The sequence below is a fragment of the Ciconia boyciana genome, chromosome 6, assembly GCF_034638445.1.
Source record: "Ciconia boyciana chromosome 6, ASM3463844v1, whole genome shotgun sequence".
Classification (NCBI taxonomy): domain Eukaryota; kingdom Metazoa; phylum Chordata; class Aves; order Ciconiiformes; family Ciconiidae; genus Ciconia; species Ciconia boyciana.
The window spans coordinates 62,323,721-62,344,993 of record NC_132939.1 but is presented as its reverse complement, the minus strand read 5'-3'; the positions used below and the strand labels follow the sequence as shown (position 1 = coordinate 62,344,993).

Sequence of the window (21,273 nt, the reverse complement as noted above, 5' to 3'; positions counted from 1 at the left end):
TTGTTGAAATAAGTTCCCTAAAATTTTACTTACGTTATACCTTTGAACAGAATATGCATTGAAATATTTTCAGTCTTTCACAATGTAGTTGTTCTTTTTTTGCAAAGCTGTTTAGAGTGTTCCTTCTACAAAGGAAACATTTCAGTAATTACATTGCTGATTTGAACTTTTGAGAACTTTGTTCTATGGGTATATTTTTCTTCGAATCTCAGTGGAAGAAAAAGACATTTCTGTCTAGCTCTGCTGTCTAAAACACTTACCTTGCTTTAGTTTTCACCTTTTCAAAATCCTAAGCAAATGTCAAAAGTCTATGGTATTTGCTTTCCGCAAACACAAGAGTACAGTAACACGTTTAGTTCATAAAAACTTGGTATTTCACAGCTGAGAGCTCACAACTAAGATGAGAAATGATGAAATTTGTAGTTTAAAACATACTAAGATACAAAGTTTTATTTCTTCTGTGCACCATTTTCACAGAATGAACACCTGTGACTTCTCAGGACAGCCGTGCACTGGGGGAGTGGGTGCGCAGGAGTTGTAGCTGTTGGCACGCTTGGCTGGGCGCCGGGGAAGGCAGGAACGAGGAAATGACTAAAGGAAATGAATAGCCAGTATTTGTGCGGAACACACCAGGGGGGTTTCCGGCACCCCTCGTTTCCCAAGATAACAACAGAGAGCAAGGCTACTTTATACTATGCAATACGCCTGAAAACAGTCAGCTAAAATTTGGTTTGTCTCCCCGAGCATGCTGTCTTGTCAGTTAAGAGAAACAGTGCAATTTTCTCTTTGCGAATACCCCCAAATACGCAGATTGTGTCCAAATTCTGGTAGGGGCTGGAAGGCTGTCAGGACCCCACAACCTTGAAGCTGAATTGAATTACTTTGTAATTTCAAATCTGCTAGTCTTTTTCTTTGAAGAGATGAACTTGTTCATCTCAGCCTGCAGACAGGACTCAAAGCGCTCTCTGTGCTCTTGTGCAGCCAGTGTTCACAGGCAGTAAGGGCTCAGATGGCCCAAGGCATCTGTCCAAGAAAGGAGAAACCTGGAATGTGGAGCCCATCACCTTTGGAACCCCAGCAGTTTTGTCTCCACTGAACCATAAAGGGCTGAAACCATTTTTTCCCCAATCTGCACCTTGGACAGGGCTGTAAAATCTGCTACTGTGAGGGAAAGATTACGTATTCACCCTTCTCCTGGGGTAACAGTGCAAAACATTCTTTGGTACGTTCATCTGATGTTAGCCAAAGCAAAGGCAAACTTGCAAGCCCAGACGAAAGAGGGCCTCTGGGGTCTGGTGCATCAGCCGGTGTCATACATGCTACAAATTGCCCCCCTCAAGCCCCTCTGCAGGGCCCTGCTTGTCTGAAAGCCTAAAAACGGGACTTTATTCTTATAATTGATTTCAATAGTGTTTATTACCAACCTCAACTATCCATTCATCATTTATTGGCAATATACTATTTTGTGAGTTTATGACTACAACCTGTTTAATACAGGTTTAAGTGCTCTGAAAGACTTACAAGGGAAATTGAAAATGAATTGAAACCCAGTGTTAAGTGAAAGTTAACCCTGCTCTTGTATCCACATGGAGTTTTCAGTCTGGCCCTGCAGAACTCCCTCTAGGGCCAGGGAAGCTGCTGAGCCACTTTCAAACAGCACTTTTCCAAATGGTTACTCAGTAAATGGTAACAGGCCAATACACAGCTCATCCTATGCTCCTAGCACTCAGGTATCATAAATGTTACTAAAGTTATAAGTTATTATAGCAATTGTAATCTCGCTGCTGAACAGTTTACTAGATTAAGGGTTGGAGTCTGCCAGTGCTTTATAGTATGCTTAACTCTAACAGAATAGGCACATGATTATTTAATTAACTGACTTAGTTTGGGAATATCCAAGTTTGTTCCCTGCTTTTAACACATAAAATGTCAGTTGCAGTGCTTAGCAACTCTTTAAAATAAAAAGCCACATAAAATTCTTATAAGCAGTAAATAGATTAGTAACTTGCTTAAAAGTTATTACCAATGAATAAATAAAGCTGTTGCAGTTGGCAAGGAAGAACCATGGATTATATGGATGATAGTGAAGTGCATCCCCTCTGGCACTCAGGCATGCAGGAAGATGAGCAACATAGTTGATGGTTACTGTAAAATTTTAAAAGGGCATCAATTTACAGCACTGCGCAGTGCAAGTCCTGAACTACACTGCAGTTAGGCTTTTAACAAGCATGTTTATGCGTGGTCTAAGTGTTGGGTAGCTGAATGAATCCAAGTCATCCTGTTACAATCAGCTTCAAAAAGGTGATTTATTTCAGGTAGAAACCAGTGCCAGGACAAAATGTTTCACTGACTCTACCCGTATCACCACAGTAGGCTTTATCAGACAGAAGTTAAAACAGTTTTATTTTCCTAAACCCCACTGAAAGCCACCAGATGTAGAAGGCTCCTCTCATTACGTTCAGCAGTGGCAAAGTAACAGATTTCAGCTGATCCAAACTGGACCAACTAGAAGGAGAGATGGTGACAAGGCACACTTCACAACACACCTGAGGTGTGTTTAGTTCTTGGCAGGGAAACAAGGTTTTTGATAGAAGAGGCATTAAGGCCTGAAAGGTCAGTAGTTCAGGAGAGTAGTCCACCAGAGTGTCTTTAAAGTGGGATTGCAGCTGGATTTACTGTAGAGACATGACTCTGCAGCAAAACTTAGCAGGACAAAATTACACCTTTGACTTCACAACTAAATAGGATAAATATCTTCTAATAATGTGGCTTTAGGTACTTCATATACAGTAATATGTCACTTTCCTAAAGAACACATGTAGTCTATAGTACCAAGCCAGTAACAAAATGAAGGTAAACTGCATTCAGTTCAAAAAGAAAAAAAAGATTTGAAAGTGCATTTGGTTCAACAAACATCACTACTGAAAAATTTCATTTTTAGGTTTTGTGTAGCAAAAATGTGCTTCTTCCTTGGCATTGTTATATATTGCATGTTTCCATTTGATGATGTGGTTTTCAAAAAGAGGTTACAGGTGAAAAGATGACCATGTCTGGAATCCGGTGATACAGAAAGCTGAGTGAAAAAGAAAAACTACGTTATTTTTTTCCCATCCTACAGTAAATTAGTCACTTAGCATATTTCAATCTAATTTTTACACAGATTTCCTAAAAAAAAATTTACCATAATAAAAAAATGACATAACTAGGAAAATAAATGGAAAACATCGCACTATATGATTTAACTTACTTACAAATTAGAAATGGCAACATACATTTCCTAATGAGCTTTACTCTGAGACACCAAGCTGCAGGGCTTGTTCTTTCCCTTCAGAGGCTACTCCAGAAAAATATTGTCCATTTACCTTAACTTTGTATCATGATTCTTTTTACTTTTACTCCATCTACCTTGAACCACTTCACCTTTGCCTAAACCCTGTCTCTGTATTTTACACATTTCCAAGTATGTGTCAGCTACTGTGATCCCACCCTCATGTACTCACTGAAGAAAGCAGAACTGAATTACGAAGGAATAGGCTGGACAGTCTCTTTCAGTTTTCCTTCTGAATTCTCCAGCCTAACAGCTCTTATGTACAAGGTTCCCAGAGCAGTATACATCTTCAGTGTCCAATGCAATAAACAGAATAAAACATAGCAACGAAAGTGTGCCTCAAACTATGCATCTCCACAGCAACAACAGTTGCTCAAGTTTATTCTCTGCTGAGGAAAGGGACCTTGTGTTAAGAATATTCACCAAAAATACTGTGTTAAAAACAGAAAGTGACTGATTTTTTTTAAAGCAATGGGGAACAACAGAATTTTCCTTCCAACTTGCATTGCTTTAGCCAGAAAGAAATAGGGCTTATTAAGGCCTGTCTGACCAAAGACATAAATGCACTAACAACAAAGTATTTCAATTTCATTTCTCTATACATTTTGTAACACAGATTAAAAACAGTAATGTTCTCAAACTCCTTGTAATTGTAACATCAGTTGTGCCTTCCTCCTCAAGTAGCTCCTGTTTTCTTCTCAAGTGAACAAACCAAATCTAAATCATTCCGAATATCTGAAATGCAAGTTTGAGTGCAATTTCTTCTCTACCAGCTTTGCTTCTAATGTCTCCCTTACTATATATTTTAGGAGTGAGTAACAATCCTCATTCTCAGTGACTGATGTGTTGATCCTTCTATAGACACGCTAATCTTCCTTTGTCATCAGAGCATGCCGAGTAGATTCTATATATCGCTGCTCTCTCTCAACCAATAAGTAATGTGGCCTAAAGTCCAGCTTATGTAATGAATAACCTTACATTTCAGTATCCCCCATATTATGTTGCTTTGCATTTGGTATGTTATATTGTACCTTTTCTAAAGCTGTCAGACAGGTTTCAAAGAGCAAAAACCAACTCCACATCCAAACAATTATATCAGGACCAAACAATTACATTAGGACATATGCTAGAACAGCTGGCTGCAGCACAAAGGAACATGTAAAAGACACTGTGGTTCTCCAAAGTACTTGCTTCCAGAGCAATTCTTACCTTGGTCTGGATCAGGGCTTTGCAGTCATTAATACTGAATCCATCAATTCTGAAGTCCTCATTATCTTTAACATTTGATTCCTCAAAGATGTCATCCTGGCTCTCCAAAAAGTCCTAGTAAAACATAATTTACATTTTCTCTACAAATTTCTATCTGATCTCAAAGCATATAACCTAAAGAGAAGTTTCCCTCAATTAACAATAAACCATTAAATTTTACTTTCTGAAGCTGTATTTTGATTTATGTGTTCCCCCTTGCATTAAAACAGTTTTATGCCAAAACAAGTTCTACACAGGTGAATCTAATTGTGACTTAAAATTAAAAAAAAAGCGCCATTTCCAGTTAAAATTAGCCCTAACCTACACCATAAAATAGCTGAGAAATACATCATCAACAGTACTGATAAAGCAATACAATTTTGCAGTAACAGAAAACAAGTAATGATATAAGCTTAAGCTGCCTGTGCATTGATTTAATGTTGGTGTATCTATGGGCAATAAAGGAAGAGAAGGGGAGTGGAACTATGTTGGAGAAATGTCTCCCATTCTCTCCTGGTAAATGACAGTTCTATAAAAGTGACTTTCAAGTGCAGAATAAGTCCTATACCTTCAGCGCTGTCATTCTGTTTGTATATAACTTGCATGAAAGGTTAAATACGTGCATAAAATGAAAACTGAATGCAGCACCCCACCCCTCATGCTTCAGCAATCAAATTCTCAATTGAAACAGTTACTTCTGAAAGCGACTAATTTATCCCAACTAAATAACCAGGTTGAATACTAAACCATCTCTAATACCCTTATCTTCTCAAAGCAAGAGATTGAACAGAGACATTTCTTTTTGAGATCTTTCAATACTGTTGGTTTGTTCTCGATTCAATTTAAAACATACTCCTCTCCCTCAAGCCTTGCAAAAAGATAGAATAATCTGAGGAAAAGGGAAGTGGAGCACACTTTCAATTCATATACAGTAAAAACATCTAGTAATTACTTTAACAGCCTCTCTGATTCAAATCCGATTTTCACTTAATGGAAAGATATTACAGGCTAACAATTTTCTCATACTCTGAGCAAAAAAGAAAACCATCTTACTGCACACGTATCTGAAAGCTAATTCTACATCTATGCTAAAGCTGAACATATTACCTAATGCAACAGGGCGCTTGTCCTGGTTTCAGCTGGGATAGAGTTAATTTTCTTCTTAGTAGCTGGTGTAGTGCTATGTTTTGGATTTAGTATGAGAATAATGTGATAATACACTGATGTTTTAGTTGTTGCTAAGTAATGTTTACACTAGTCAAGGACTTTTCAGCTTCCCATGCTCTGCCAGGTGCTCAAGAAGCTGGGAGGGGGCACAGTGAAACTGGCCAAAGGGCTATTCCATACCATAGGACATCATGCTCAGTAAATAAACTGGGGGAGTTGGCTGAGGGGCAGCAATTGCTGCTCGGGGACGGGCTGGGCATTGGTCAGAGGGTGGTGAGTGGTTGCATCACTTGTTTTTTTCTTGGGTTTTGTTCCTCTCTCTCTGTCTCCTGTTGTTTTCCCTTTCATTACAATTTATTATTTATTTCAATTATTAAACTGTTCTTATCTCAACCCACAAGTTTTCTTACTTTTGCTCTTCCGATTCTCTCCCCCATCCCACTGGGGGAGGAGGGTGAGCAAGCGGCTGCGTGGTGTTTGGCTGCCAGCTGGGGTTAAACCATGACAGCGCTACATAATGGAGACTTCAATGTAAAGACAATCAGAATTTGATCCTGCACAATTTCATAGTTACTTACACATAATGATGAGAAAACACTAGACTATCATTTTAAAAGGCTCTCTGTAAAAAAATCCTTATGACTCACCCAGATCTAGTTCTTCATGCATCTGCATGTATAGCTTACAGAAAATCAGATTCGTAACCAAGTGTTTATACTGGCATACTAGCAAACCGTTGTTCAATTACCTTTTGATTTGCATCTATTCCAAGAACACTCAAGAGGTTTTCTTGGCAATGAGATTTACTCCAGGGATGTCTTAAACTGGGGGTATTACCAAAGTCTCTAAGTGTTCTCCATATGTTTCCAGAATTGATGCTAGGAAAGAAAACACAATCTCAGGTTATAAGGTGTACAAAGTTTCCAGTAGATGTATGTAACTTAGTTATTTTCACTACATATAGTCATGTACTAGCCTACCTTGACCTAAAAAGCAACTTATCTTAAAACTATTTCTACATTCATTCAAACTAGCAGCCCAATGTACTAATGAGCTTGCATGACAAGTAACGGAAACAGTAAGTCAATATAACTGTATGTTTGGGCTTCTCAGGTAAGAAGCGCATTAGAAGCATATTTCAGAGATTGTTATATGCCAACAGCTTGGATTATTCAATTACTTCTGTGAAATGTGGGTAGAGTTCAGCCCTATTAATTCTGCACTTTGCATTTTCTGTCTCTCAAACCTTTCTCCTTTGTATCAGTCGTGCTTCTCCACTGCAGCAGCCTGCTGCTCAGGTGGGTGACCTGCATCTCCTCTGGACACGTAGGTACTACAGCACAAGCCAAAGGCACACACTACTGAAACAGTGAGAATTAAAGAGCTCCCTCTACATAGTGCTTTGGGTTCTTACATTGCATTCATCCTATATAAATCCAGTCGCTTTTTGGATGCAATCATCAGTGATCTTAGTTATTCACCACGGTAGATCAGGGCTTTTTTTGTCTGTAGTTGGTACTCTGCTATAATATTGCAGTCCCTTTTACATATGTATATTTCTCCACAAGTTTGAGGTCGATCAAAATATAATGCATATACAAGGAACTTGCCAAAAGGATGCCCACATTAAATGTTTTAACTACATTTCTTGTGATTCTTACGACATTTCCAAAGTACGGTCTGACCCAGCTTTCTAGATACAAAGCCTCAGACGTATGCAAAACTAACTACAATACTGTTCAGTAACTACAGTACTGCCCAGAAGATGCTGATCCTTCAAAAACACATAGCAAATCTAAAAGCGTTCCAGCTGACTTAATGTTAAATATTATGTTAAAGTTAATGATACTAATTGCTATTAACATAACCCCAGGAAAGAAGCCAGATGCACCACAGATTCTGAAGCACATCTGGTTAAACCTGAGAAGTTGCCACCTGGGAAAACTGGGGAGGGAGAGGAAAAAAATAAGCGAAGTGGCTGTCAGTAGAAGCACAGCAGCAATGCTCCTGCCTCAGATGATGGAGAAATAAGTCAGATGTGTTGTAAAGAAAGGACAAGCGAACAGGAAGAACAGGCTGCCTGCTGGGTGTTCTGGCATTCCAGAGGCTTAGTCATAAGAAGGCACACCAACAGCAGGAAAAACCCCGAGCAGGAATTTGTAATTTTGATATATTCCCTTCCTTGTTTTCCAATGGCTAAAACACAATCCATTTCCTTTAACAACACAATACAAAATTGGTAAGATCTGTATACTAAAAAGCATAGTGATTAAAAATATTTTTAAGTTCACCTGCAAGTACCATTGATTTTTAAATTATGAAATAAACAGTGTAATTGCTAAGGAAATTTTAAATTTTTTTTTAAACTGTTATCTAAACTCATTACCTAAGTTGATTCTTCATAAGTTCAGGAATCCCAACATCTTCATTATTTGTATCAAGCACTTGATCTAAGCTTCTTATGCTGTCTCTGGACTGTGATACAAAGACTTCTGGAAAGCCCAACTTAAATATATCCTCATAGCTGTGGTTTGCCTAGAAAAAACAAGAGTTTTATTATATATGTTATACAGGCCATCCCCACAGTTCATGAAGGACCTAGTCCAAAGACTACAGTGTTTCTAGAGAATGTACTATTGATTGTTTTTAAAATCTGTATTAATATTAATGGCACAGAGGGACTGAGCCCATAATTCAGTGGTTTGAATATTTACCTAGAATGAGAGGAGGAGAAGCAAGAGTCTGAGAGTTTCTGATGAACCTTAGTCTCTAGCTTCCTAGCTACTAAGTTATAGACTGGTTTGCACTCAAGCCTCTTTCTTCTGCTCAGCTAATTCAGTCCAGGTCAAAACTGATGTACACAACAATTCAAAAGCTTGTTTTGCTAACTTAGTATTCGAACCCACCTAATTCAGCCAAACGTCACGTAACTACTAAATGCTATAGTTAGCAATAAATATTTGCACTGGGTAAGTATGCATAAAAGCTGGGGTGAGTATGTCTCTATATCCTTGGATTTGCACCAAACTTTTTCCAGCCTATGTTAAAAATCAGAGCCAGATTTACATACTTGTTCCTCCTCTGGCAGTGATGAGGAGGAGGTTGGAGGACTGAACATAGCCACATGAGTGATCCAAACAGCCCTACTGGAAGTAACAGGGTTATCTGAAGACAAGAAATACATATACCAGGAAAAACGTGCATAATTTACATCCTATCCCAAAGGGATGTTATCATGCCATCTGGCCCAGAAACATTGTCCTTTTATTCCTTCCAAGAAGGAATTACTGCTATTTTCTAAATCAAAGCAATTAATTGACTTCAACACCCTGCAGAGGGACTGCAATCCAGGAGCAGCAATGTTGTGTGAAAACTAGAGAACGAAACCAGTCAGTTTGTTTTCTTTGCCTAGAAATCAACAATTTAATCTGAAAAACATAAGTATGGATACTCCATATTTTGACAGTTTCATTTAGTTGTAATTCCAACAGCAGAAATAAATTGAGGTATTTCCACAGTTTCATTATACTGAACTCAGACAAGTGCAGTGAATACCGAGAGAGGTCGGATTTAATCTAATGATGAGTGGGCAAAATCAACAGAGCTGGTAGAAGGCCTCTGTAGTTCTGAGCATACTTCTAGAAACAGAATTTGTGCCCCACGCTGCTCCCTCCTGAAGTAATGCCTTGCTAAACCACCTATCCTGAAGGGTGACTGCTGGGACATTCAAAGACTCCTGGGTAAAATGCTTTGAATCTTGCCCAAAGTGTCATAATACTTTAAATCGATTTGTAAATTACTTCAGTAGACTTAACTTACAACAGGGATACTATATGAAGGAGAAAGATGTCTGAGAAGCAGAATTCTGTGAAAGCCCACTTGCTAAAGCATACATAGAGAGTCACAGTCAAGGAAAAAAAAACCCCACCTCCAAGTAGGTACCAAAACCTGAATGGGAGGGGAGCTAAGGAAAAGTCAGGCAGCTGCTCTTGGCTTTGGGGTGGGGGGGAAATTACAGCCACAGAAGTGTGAATCGAGGGAAGCACAGGTCTGCCTCATTTGTAACATCTTCTTAGAGCCTGTGATGTTACTCCAACACGCACACAAGTCACTGGCTTACAGGTTAGCCAAGCCAGATGAAAAATGCAAGATTTTTTTTTTTATTATCTTTATTACTGTCTACTTTAGTGGGTGTTTCTAAAACAAAATTTGGGTCTATTTCCATTTACCTTGTAGCTTTGTACTAATTATAAAAATATGAATGCACAAATTTAACATCCGTGCTTTTTGACTAAATCCTCTATACCCGATTTATCTATCTAGTATAGAATACTCCAGTGCTTAAGCAAGTGCACTAGTCCCTCTCACAAAGGCCAATATTTAAAGAACACATGAAAAATCCTTAAAGTTGTTCAATCATGTAGGCAAAATTTGCACCTACTGCAAGGAAATTAGTGATTGTTTTCATCTTAAAATACATGATTCTGCTCCTGACTGACATAATTTAATTAACTGAAGCATTAGATATAGGTGGTCAGACCTCTCACCTCAGATGATCTCTAGAGGTCCCTTCCAACCTACCTGGACGTTGTTCTATTGACCATACAGAAGACACAGCCCCAGCCTGAAGAGTTTATGGTCTCAAACAAACAATACAAAAAGCACAGGGATGAAGGACAAGCTCCACGCATATTCTACACCCAAAGAAATCTCCAACAGCTCTGCAGCTGTTTCTCTACCCTGAGACAAGAAATGACAACTTGAAACTCTAGGCATGGTTAACTTATTTAGCTCCTACTGGACATGTCCTTTTGCCTTTAATAAATGCAAAAATAAAGTAAAGGTTTCAGTAAGATTAAGATCTACTGCTTTTGGAAAGAAACCAAACAATATCCTATATTCTAGTTCAGCTCCAGCCATTACATGATCTCTTTTTTTCAACGTAAGATTTCTTGTCCCCAATTTCCAGCATTACGAACGATTTAAATTCTCTGTTGATGCATACCAATAACCAGGTATCTTGTGATCCCCACTCTGTCAGTGCCGGACAGCTTACCCCACGTCCATCTTTGTGCTTTCCCTAGTAATACCTCTGCACCAGGTAAAGTTCCAGGGCAAGGGCTAGAAAGCCCGTCTCCAGAAAACCCTCCGTTCCCTAAGCATACTAAAACCCATCTAACCGACTACAAGCAGTAAGCTATTACTGCTACTGATTAACCCCGTGGAAGTCTTAGTTGATTGCGCTCTTTTTTCAAATGTTTTAATTTAGGATAAAAGTAGTAGGAATGAGGGCGTTTTGTTTTGTATTTATACATTCTTATTTTCCTTTTGTTACTTTGCTTCGCTTTGGTGATGCACTTTGGTAAATGTGAAAACACATTCATTGCAACAAGGCACAACCCTTAGTCTGAACCTTTTTTTGTGCTGATAAGGACACATTATATTATTTATTCAGATTATTAGTTCTAACACTGTATGAGCGAATGTAACATCCTATTCTAAAAATTTAATACTAAATTATTTCTATTCATTTTTTTGTGTCATTGACTTCCACCCACAGTCACTCTAAAATTCCAGAAAGATTGTTGGATTGTTCAGGCAGTATATTAAATAACAAAAGTTATTGGTTTTGCCAGTTTGTAACTCAATGTTATGTTGGTTTACTCAATAAGCTTGCAGGCAACTCTCAGAATTTTTGTCCACCCTGTTTTTGTTCACCCTGTTTTTGTTACCCACCTTCCCGATTTTTTGTTTCCTATGCTCATTCTCATGTAGCTTTTAAATTGCCCATGCTTCAGGGCAAGGCTCATGGGTTTTACGTGCTTATTCCTAGTGGCTAGAAGCGAAGTAGTGCTACATTCTTTAAAGCTGTCCAGCAGTATAACTTAAGTATTTGTCAAACACTGTAAAGAAGTTGCTTTTGTTCCACTTGAGTTAGCTGCAAAGTAGCTTGACAGTTTCCCTCCCTGTACAGCATTATCCTTTATAGAGAAGACATTCAGATACAAATCTTGGGATGGAGGAAGCGGTAACACAAACATTTCTGGTCTTTGGTTTACTATTAACACATACCTCATTTACAGAGCTCGAAGCCTCCTGTGTCCCACTGTGTAGAGATGGCTCAGAACAGAAGTGACCAGCAGAAGTGCCACAATGTCTGCTGCTGAAGTCCGTATTAACTCTCGAAGTCTTTGTGGACTTCACCAAAACTTCAAGGTTATGGCTGAACCTCTCTGATTTGTCTAAGGACTCCCTGAAGCCTTCAAAATCACCCCAGGAACCGCTGAGTTCTGAGGTACTGTAAGTGCTCTCAGAAAACCCCTCACAACTTCTCCCTTTGCCATTCCCTGCAGGAAGGCTTTGCTGCATTACTTCAAGATTAATAATTTCTTGATTATTTGTCCTTTCATTCGAGTTACAGTCACTTTCATCAAGAGATGCATCACCTATGTCAACGGCCAGGTCTTTTAGAGACATCCGGTGCGATGTGTCTGTATTAGTAAGACTTTCTACTAGTGACATGTTCTGCATCTTTAAGAAAAATTCATTTGTTGAAATCTGTACTGTGAAAAAAGGCTACCGAAGTTCAGTTGCATTAGAAATCTGAATATTTCCAAAATAGAATGAAATTCTTCATTTCACTCCAAAGAATAACAACACTGCTAAATCAAAACAGGATGTCCTTCAGCCTCTCCTCCAGTAATCAGCATGTGCATGTTATTCAGTCTCACTTTCTGTGTAGGATATTAGCCTGCAAAGAAAGAATTATAAATAAATACTTCTGTGATAAGGGCTGTGTAGGAACAAAGAAAGATAGCTGATAAGGTAGGAGAAAGAATGCTCAGGTTAAAATAAACACATTCCCGTATTATACAACTGAAAATAGCTGTAGGCAAAATTATTTAAGATTTACACTTAACTATCTGCCCACACAAGCAAGCCATTAAATTAGTGAACAATATTCAGAAAACGCATAACAGAAGTTGTTGGATATTGAGTACTGATTGAGCACACAGGAGACAAACCGAAATAATTATAGACAATACCCAACACTTACTCAGTTTTTTCTATAACTATTTCATCCACCCCGCGCACACCCAAACAGTGCTCTTTTTGTTTGCATGGGCTTTCCCTGTCCGAAAGATTACTGACGAGGTGAATGTGACTTGCCAGCAACACGGGAACGGGCCGTTTAATCCTGTGAAAAATGCAGCGCTTCCAACTATTTAAGCAGTTAAGGCAGATTTAATAAGTTCCGTTTGGCATCTGTAAGTTACACAGGCAATACTGCATTTATCATTTCACAGCAATCGCACCTCCTCAAGCATTTTTCCGACTGACAAGCTGTTTTGGGGGGGTGTTAGCAGCTACAGTAAAACCACTCCTGAACGACTCCTTAGACATTTTCCGTGCTTAACAGACGGAACAAATGTCGGGTTTTTTTCTCCACGTTCACTCCGAAGGTGGCACAGGGCGGGCCGGGCACAGGCCACGGGGGCGGCCAGCCACAGCCGGGGGCGGCTGGAGCCCGGCCTGCCCGCAGCGCAGCGCTGGGCTGGGCTAGGAGGGCCGCGGGGCTCGGAGGGGCCAGGCAGGACACGGGGCTGCCGGCCGCCGGGGCCTCCCGCGGGACCCCCCTCTCCCCCGGGCGGACCAGGGCAAGGGGGAAGCCCCGGCGGGCGGCGGCCGAGAGCCCGTCCCCGAGCCGCAGCCGCCGGCGCTTCACCCGTGGCTCCTCCGCCCGCGTTTCTCACCGCCCGGCCCGGCCAGCCCGAGCTCCCGGCGACGACCGGGGAGCGGGCACCCCGGGCTGGGAGCCGGCACCTGCCCGCCGCGGGGCAGCCGCGCTGCCGGGGAGGAGGAGGCGGGCGGGGGGGGGGCACGGCGAGGCAGAGCCGCCGCCGAGGCGGGCGCGGGGCCTGAGGCGGCGCTGGCCGTTACGGCCGTTGGGGCAGCTCGGGGCCCCGCCACTCGTGAGGAAACAGCCTTACCGCCGATCCAGGGCCCCGCCGCCGCCGCCCGGCCAGCGCCCCGGGCCGAGCCGCGCCGGCAGGTCGCCGGGGGCGGAGCCTAGGTGTGCCGGGGCGGGGCGGTGGGGCCGGCCGGGGGCCGTTACCGGCAGGGGGCGGGGCCTAGGTGTGCCGGGGCGGGGCGGCGGGGCCGGCCGGGGGCCGTTACCGGCAGGGGGCGGGGCCTAGGTGTGCCGGGGCGGAGCCTGCGTGCCGTTACCGGCCGGGGGCGGCGGGGGGCACAGCAGAGCCCCTGGACGCTCTCAGCCGGGGCGCAGGTTCCCGCGGCGGGCGGGAGAGGCTCTCCAGCGGCCAGACGTGCCCGGTCGCCCGCGGGCCTGCCCGGCCTCCGCCCCGCCCAGGGGAGCAGCGAGGGGCAGAGGAGCCTGAGCCCTGCCTCCGCCTTCTCGCAGCCGAGTCCGGCTGTGGCCCTGGGGAGGTCCCCGTTCTCTCCCCTTTCTATTTTGACAAGTACTTCCCCGGTTCTCCAGCCTTGCCCCTGGGCCTCGGTCATGGCGGTTGTCTTCACCTGGGTCTCCCTTGGGTTAAAACCTCTCTGCCGTCTTCCAGCCAGAAGCCAGGTCCCGCTCCCCAGGAAGAGACTGATTTTAAAATCATGATGTGAAAAACTATACATGTTTTTCCAGTTTCTTTCTGCAACCTGGCAGGCTAAGGACATACGGTTTGATGGTGGTGGTTCGTGTTTGCTTTTAATTTGAGAATAGCTAAAATCCTCACATAATTACAAAACTCCGGGATACGGACTTAAAAAAAGTAACCATCAATCCACCCGGTAATATAACCTCGTGACAGAACGGTTGGAATAGGCCAGTGACAGTCTCTAAGGAGCTCCTCTTCCTCTCCCTGCTTTTGCCCCACGAGGTATTTGGCCATCCCCCCTCTCTGCTGAGGCTGGGACTTGGTCCGCCCGTTGTATCAGGTAAAGCCAGAAGCTGTGGGTCTGGTCACGGTGGACACGTCACCCCACGGTCTGGGGTGGGACTTGGTCCGCTCGTTGTATCAAGTAAAGCCAGAAGCTGTGGGTCTGGTTGTGGTGGACGGGTCACCCCACGGTGGACAGGGCACCATCTCTTCTCGCCCATCTCTTGAGGAGCAGTGGTGTGGGCTGCAGGCTGCGTGCCCAAGGCGGGCTGCTCCCGCATCTGGGTGGCAGAGGGAAGAGCACAAAGAAAACTCCTCAGCCTCCCTGTCCTCGGGGCTGGGTTTAACATCTGGGCAGTGCCAAGCCACAGGGGACAGTTGTAAAAGCAAGGAAAAAGGTTTTCTGGAGCAAGGCCCAAAGTAAAAAGCATTTTCTAGGCATTACAGTACATATGCTTTCCAGCCCAGGCACAGATACATGCACTCCCCTCCCACGCATCTGACTCTCATTCCAGGCTGTAGTGCTTTATCTGAGGGCGAGAGGCTGAATTTGGGAGCGATGCCCAGACACAGCACCAAAGCAACTTTATTGGCAAGTCTCTGAAAGATCTTTTAATTTGTTTCCTTTCTGCTTTGGAGCAGTTTCTTACCCTCCGTGGCCATCCTGTGGCAGCCTGCAGCTCTGAGGATAGCTGACCAGCTCAGCAAGACTGTGATTCAGCCCCAAAGCGTCTGACACTCGTTAGGATAGCATCATCATCCTACGCTGCAGCAAGTTTGTGCTGCAGGGACCTCTGGGGTTGCAGCTCTCTTTTCAGTTTTGAAGGGAGCTCAGCTTTTTTCAGCTACCGAGATTGTTTTGCACGGCTTTACATTTTCACCTTTGTCTTCTCAAAGGAAAAGGCTACAAACAGACTGCGCAAAGGCTGAGACGCTCCTCTCCGTACCACGCTTTGCATCCGGAGGGGAAGGGCTGTGTGGGTTTTGCAAACCTGCCTTTGCCTTGCCAAGTTCAAGCTGTCTTTGCAGTTGTGCGGGGCGGTGGGAGAGCTGGTGAGCATCAGAAGCTGCCCCAGACCTTAGAAACCTCAGTGTAGGAACAGAAGAAACTGTAGTGCCTTCTTCCCAGAGTAACATCAATAACTTCATTAAGGACTTGCCATATAACGGTGTTGTTTATTTCTCTTTCCAGCACACCTTATAACCCACCTTGGGAAAACCAGTTGCTAACCCTGAGTCCCTGCAGAGGCGGCAATTGGCTGCACCATCTGCTGGATGTACCTACTGCTGCCTCTGCTCTCAGGCGAATGCAGCTGAAAACCCACAGAATCACCCCAAGAAAAATCTGTACTGGTGCATTTTGGGCAGGTTTTCAAATCCGAAGGAGTCAGCGTGAGGTACGGCCGCCTTGCAAAGTGGATTTCACCTGCCCTCCTCTGAATTCACTTCTCTTCGCTCAACCCAGCTGAGTGTGAGTGTGACAGCTGCTGATGAGATCCCTAATTCCTGTTTTAAATTAGACCCTCTCATAGACTGACTAGTTTAAGTTAAAAGCATTATCACAGTTGGATTAAGAGTTTTCACCTCTGAAGGATATTGGGGATAAAAATCATGTTATCTGTTTGGGGGATACGTCTTTTGATTTTGTCTGACATATACCAGGCCTTGGCACTTACTCCATAATTCCTGCATTGAATCAATAATTTCTTTCTGAACTATCATTTTTTTTTCTTTTAAATAATCCAGTCTTCATTTACAGGGTCAACAATGCCAAAAGCTTCAAACATAGACTATAACCTTATATTTAGACACTTAAATATATGCGTCTACAAAACCAGAACCTCACTACTCAAAAACTCACGAACACGAACAACTGAATTGACTGAACACTCATCTGCAGCTGCTATTGCTGCTCCTGCCACCATTCCTACTGGAAAATTATTTGAGTTTAGTACACATACTCTAGAATTATTCTTTTTTTCATTTTGGCCCTTGGAAAAATACCAATTTACAATGAAAAAACTCAACAGAATAACTGAAAAGTATTCACTTTCAGAGCAAATCAGCACCACACTGCTGTAACATGAATTTTTATTAGTTTGTGAAAGATCTGGTCCTGAATTATTGAATTGTGTGGTTCCCCTGTAAAAGACTAGGGTGATATGGATGGCTTTTTTCTTCATTCATTTTCTCTCTCTTGGAAAAAAATATAAACAAGCAGTACCTTTGTATGCAGAATTTTCAGTGGTTTTTTTTTTTTAAATTGAAGCATTAAAGAAGATAAATTTGCTATTTAAACGACTGAAATATTTTCTTTAATTCATACCAAATATTTGGATGTCTCTTCCTGTAAAAAAGAATGTTACATTTAGCTAAACTGGCTTAAAATGTCATTTTGAAAGTAAGAGTAAATGTGTTTTCAGAAGTTGATAATTTTGATTGACTCAAAGCGACTTTTCATTAAATGACCTGCCTTTTCAGTAGATGATTAAAAATTTTTTTCTCACCGTAAGTATCCAGATTTTAGAAGTGTAGGACGTCAGCAGTTCCTTCATTTCGATAGTAATAGGGAATGCTCAGCTTTTTGAAAAACATTGCAGATATCAGGTCTAAACGTTGATTTAATTGACTAGCTATGGCTTAAATTTAAAAATGTCGTTCATAATTCCATTAAACTCCCTCCTGGGGAGGCACGGCGTTTTTTGCCATGTATTCCAGCTTTGTATTGCTGTTGGTGTCTCAGCATGGAAGTTTCAAAATGTCAGTAAAATCCTTCGGCTTTTTCCTGGGTTAGAAATGAGAACAGCAGCACTTCAGGGCAAACGTTACTTCTCCCCAGTGCCCCCTGTGAAATGCTGCCCTGTGTGCTAGGACAGTGGGGTGGGAGTCACTGGCGTTAATGTCACCTGCAGCAGTTAGTGCCTGGGCTAAAAGATGAACCAGAATCTTTCCAACAGCAGATGGCAGCTCTCCCTTGTCTCTCTTGCGTGCACACAATACTGTTCATTCTCCTGAGCAGGGGAAGGAATTCATCCCCTCTACACACTACGTTAAAAAGGTATCGGACCACCCGCTTTATGTGCTGACCACAGAAAAGCCATTTCCCGGGACCCCTTCACTGATGGGCTGTCAGTGTAGAAAGACTTACCCATAAAAAAGGCAACATCCTTTGCCAGGAAACGTAAGATATGCCTTAGGTCCCTCTCTTCTTCTCTCAGGTGTGGAAGATGAGGGTGCTGTAATCCATCTCTCAAAAAAGCTAGATGTGCAGGAGACATACGTGCCCTGGGTTCAGTGGCTACCTTTAGTGCTTTTGTCGAGCCCAGTAGCATGGTTTCGAAGCAACACTATGCTTACGGAAACATGGTACTTACGGAAACACCATCTTCCAAACCAATATGTGGGCTGCACTACTTTAACATCCTCCAGCATGTTACCTAGCACAGGTGCCAAAAGAAGACTCTCAAACCATTCAGAGCTCCCACAAGATCCTGAAGTGGTTCTTGTGCTGTATGTGGAGGGCCATAGGCACCTTCCTGAATTTGCCAGCACCTGCCAGCCTTCAACTCTTTGCCACCGCTCCACCATCCACTGACACTTCTAGTTTGAAATCCTTTCCTATCTTCAGCTGCTTTCCCTTCTGTTGTCAATCCCACTTGCCGAACCCCTCATTTCTTTTATCAGATCTTTTTCTTACTATCCACTTGCCAACTGTTCTCTCTTCTTCCTTTAGCCTCCTGAAAACTCAGAGAGTTGCGACTTGGGCTCCTTATGGAAGTGGTAGTGCTTGTTATTCCATGAGAGGAACAAGGTTTCCTGGGTAGCAGAATAATCTGGTGGCAGAAGCAGGAGGTTGCTAACCCCATGACTGTTCCTGCTGTAAGAGCAGTGCTCTTACAAGGGCAAGCAATAGTCCACAGATTTCAGGAGAATAAAGGTGATCCTCTCGAAGTCCCGTTACACTTCGTTGAGAGCATGGCAGACATCCACCTACTATGGGAGCACAACATGGCAGCAGCTGCTCACATGGACTCTGTCACCATGGTGGAGAACCTGGAGAAATGACAGTGCTTTGATATGGCTCCAGGGTTCCTATTCCTGGATCCCGCAGAAGATCTCTTTGAGGTCATTCTGTAAGGTACCTTTTTTTACCTCCTCCCCACCATAACTGGTATCAGCACCCCCATATGCATACTCCTGTTTCCAACACAGTAAGTGTACTGCTTTTCTATACATGTTGCTTGGCAGGGGGGACACAAAGCTTCTGATGGAATTACATCTTTTGGCTCGGATCTGCAGGGCAGCGATAAATATCACCAGCCTGCCCAAGAGAGCTTGCACACCTTTAAAAGCAGTTCCCCAGGGGCTATGAGCTGCAGCAGAAGTCATTCACACAGCAGCTACGTGAAACTATGAGCAGCGATCGGAAACTGCCTGCCCAGTCCTGACCCAGTATGGACGACTGCCTCACAGCCACGCAACAAACGTTGTAATGTATGTGCATAGCAAATATGGCAGCACAGCTCCTTCATTCATTCAGCAGGGCTGGCTGCTATTCCAAATGCCAGACTGGCTACTCAGAAACAAAGGCTCTGGAGAGGTGTCATGGCCCCACAACAGTGTCTCCCTCCAGAGCCACCAAACTGCTCTCCCAACACAGACCCTGCAGGCAGGCCTGTGGCAGGAGCCAGAGGAGGGAGTTCAGCACCTTCCAGTGGCGGATGTGCGAGTCCAGTCCTCCGAGAGACAGTCTTCTTGAACCAAATTATTTGCTACTGCAGGCACAGCCAATGGCCATCTAAAGGCTTCTCACGATCCACCCAGCCAAGGAGAGGATCCTCAAGGCAGACAGTTACACATCTCTTGAGCTCTGAAACCTCCAACTCCTGCTTCTCTTACTGCTGTTTTCTTCTCCTACTTAAATCTTTCCTTGCCCTAAGTGTAATCAAAGCAGAAAACCTAGGAGCATATCTTCTCCTTACAGTACCCCTTCTGAACACAGCTGAAAGTGGGCCCTACGCTCCCTGGACCTGCTAGGGCTTGTAGAAGGATGCTACATATCCCACATCTTCAAACAGGTGGTTGTTTAAACGTATAGCAGCAGTGTGTGGTACCACAGTTGAATTGTATTCGGTGCTTCACAGTCACCTGCCTATAATTGCTCCTTGCTCTATTATCATTTCCCATTAAGCTACTGTTCTGGGTTGCTTTTTCTGCTGATCATTCAAAATCGTCATATACATATATTAAGTCCAACAGTCTCTGCTGCCCACATGGGTTTTTCAGATACGTAGACATTAATTTACTGAAAGCATGCCTTGTAATTTTTGCCAGTCCCCTGCACGCACTGTAAACTGAGTCGCGATCGCTGCAGTTTGCCGCTCACTAATCCTCTGTTTTAATGCCTGATTAGGTCCCAAATCCATTATTGTTAGTGAGATGTGGGTGTGGGGAGGGTAGGAGGATTTCATCCTCTTGGCTGAGAGTTAAGCTGCTAGAGGTACACCCGACTGCTGCCGTACCAGTGTGTTAATTAGCTTGCCTGGAAATTTCGTCGGTGCTGTTCAGTGAGGTTGTTGAAAGGTCAGACGCTCCATTAGAAGTGCTGTGCTTCAACTTTAAGTCATAGCACTTGACACTTAACAAATCTCTAGGGGAAAAAATCAAATAAAGCATTAGCATAAAAATATTTTTAAAAACTCGAGTCCCCACTTCAAGCAGCATTTGGAAGAACACTGAATCATAGTAATTAGCATCTTTGTAGCTCCTTAATTACAAGGATCTCACTTCTTCGTTCTCCAAGTGAGCTTCACAAGGGCTCCAGGGTAGGTGGAGTAGTGGTCACCACTGCACTTTGCACAAGGGGAAACATCACGACTCCACCTTGCACAGTGGGAAACAGAATTAAAGATAATTTAAGTTATCTGCCCCCAAAAGAAGACACCAAGTCCCTGGTGGATGTCTCCGTGTCCCAAACCCTGTGAAATGAAATTAATTATCAGTAAAGATGTTACTTTATTGCTTAGAGTGTAGCACTGCCGTATGAATGAAAAATACATGCCATCCTTGCAAGAAAATAAAACCCTGGAATTAAATGGCAAAAAGGCAGAATCTGTGAGAGTTTTGCATAGGTGTGTAAGGCAGTCATCTGCCTTTCCTGCCAGACGGTGCCACCACCCTGGTAAAGCAGTATGACTGTGGTGCAGACAACGGGCAAGGGCTTAGCTATCAAATAAAATAGGTGACAATTTCTGAAGCTGACGTAAACTGCCAGCTGAACTTTCAGACCCTTGCTGTGCCTGCCCTTACCCCGGGAGGTGGGAACGTGCTATTTCGGACCTCTCACTCAGCTTTAAGATAGGACACGTGTGTCTCATAGATGGGTGAGCCGCGAATATGTGTCCAAGGCGTTACGGCAGCGCGGGGGACAGCTGGCAGCTTGCGAAGCTGCAGTAACTCGATCGCGTTGGGCCGCGGGTGAGCCCGGAGCGGCAGGGCAGGCTGTCGGCGGGAGGGTCTGCGGGAACAAGCCCTTCTCCCACCTTCGCTGCAAACATCCTACGTGTGCTCTCAGCTTGTCTCTCCCTTCCCGTCACAGCTATAAATACAGCGTGTACCACACTCCGACAAATGTTTTAG

General features: G+C 43.3%; 1 protein-coding gene across 2 annotated transcripts; it reads right to left on the bottom strand.

The window, feature by feature from the left end:
* Positions 1-99: 99 nt before the first annotated feature.
* Positions 100-13,862, bottom strand: CLBA1 (clathrin binding box of aftiphilin containing 1). 2 transcript variants are annotated; one of them, XM_072864050.1, is made up of 6 exons: positions 13,735-13,862; positions 11,816-12,494; positions 8,130-8,278; positions 6,492-6,621; positions 4,538-4,651; positions 100-3,073 (listed from the first exon to the last, which is right to left on the bottom strand). In XM_072864050.1, the coding sequence occupies exons 2-6, from the start codon at positions 12,272-12,274 to the stop codon at positions 2,906-2,908; spliced, it is 1,020 nt and encodes a 339-aa protein (XP_072720151.1). In that variant the 5' UTR covers positions 12,275-12,494; positions 13,735-13,862; the 3' UTR covers positions 100-2,905. The 2 variants fall into 2 exon arrangements, with proteins under 2 accessions (XP_072720151.1, XP_072720152.1); XM_072864051.1 differs by lacking the exon at positions 13,735-13,862 and adding an exon at positions 13,060-13,703.
* Positions 13,863-21,273: the final 7,411 nt, after the last annotated feature.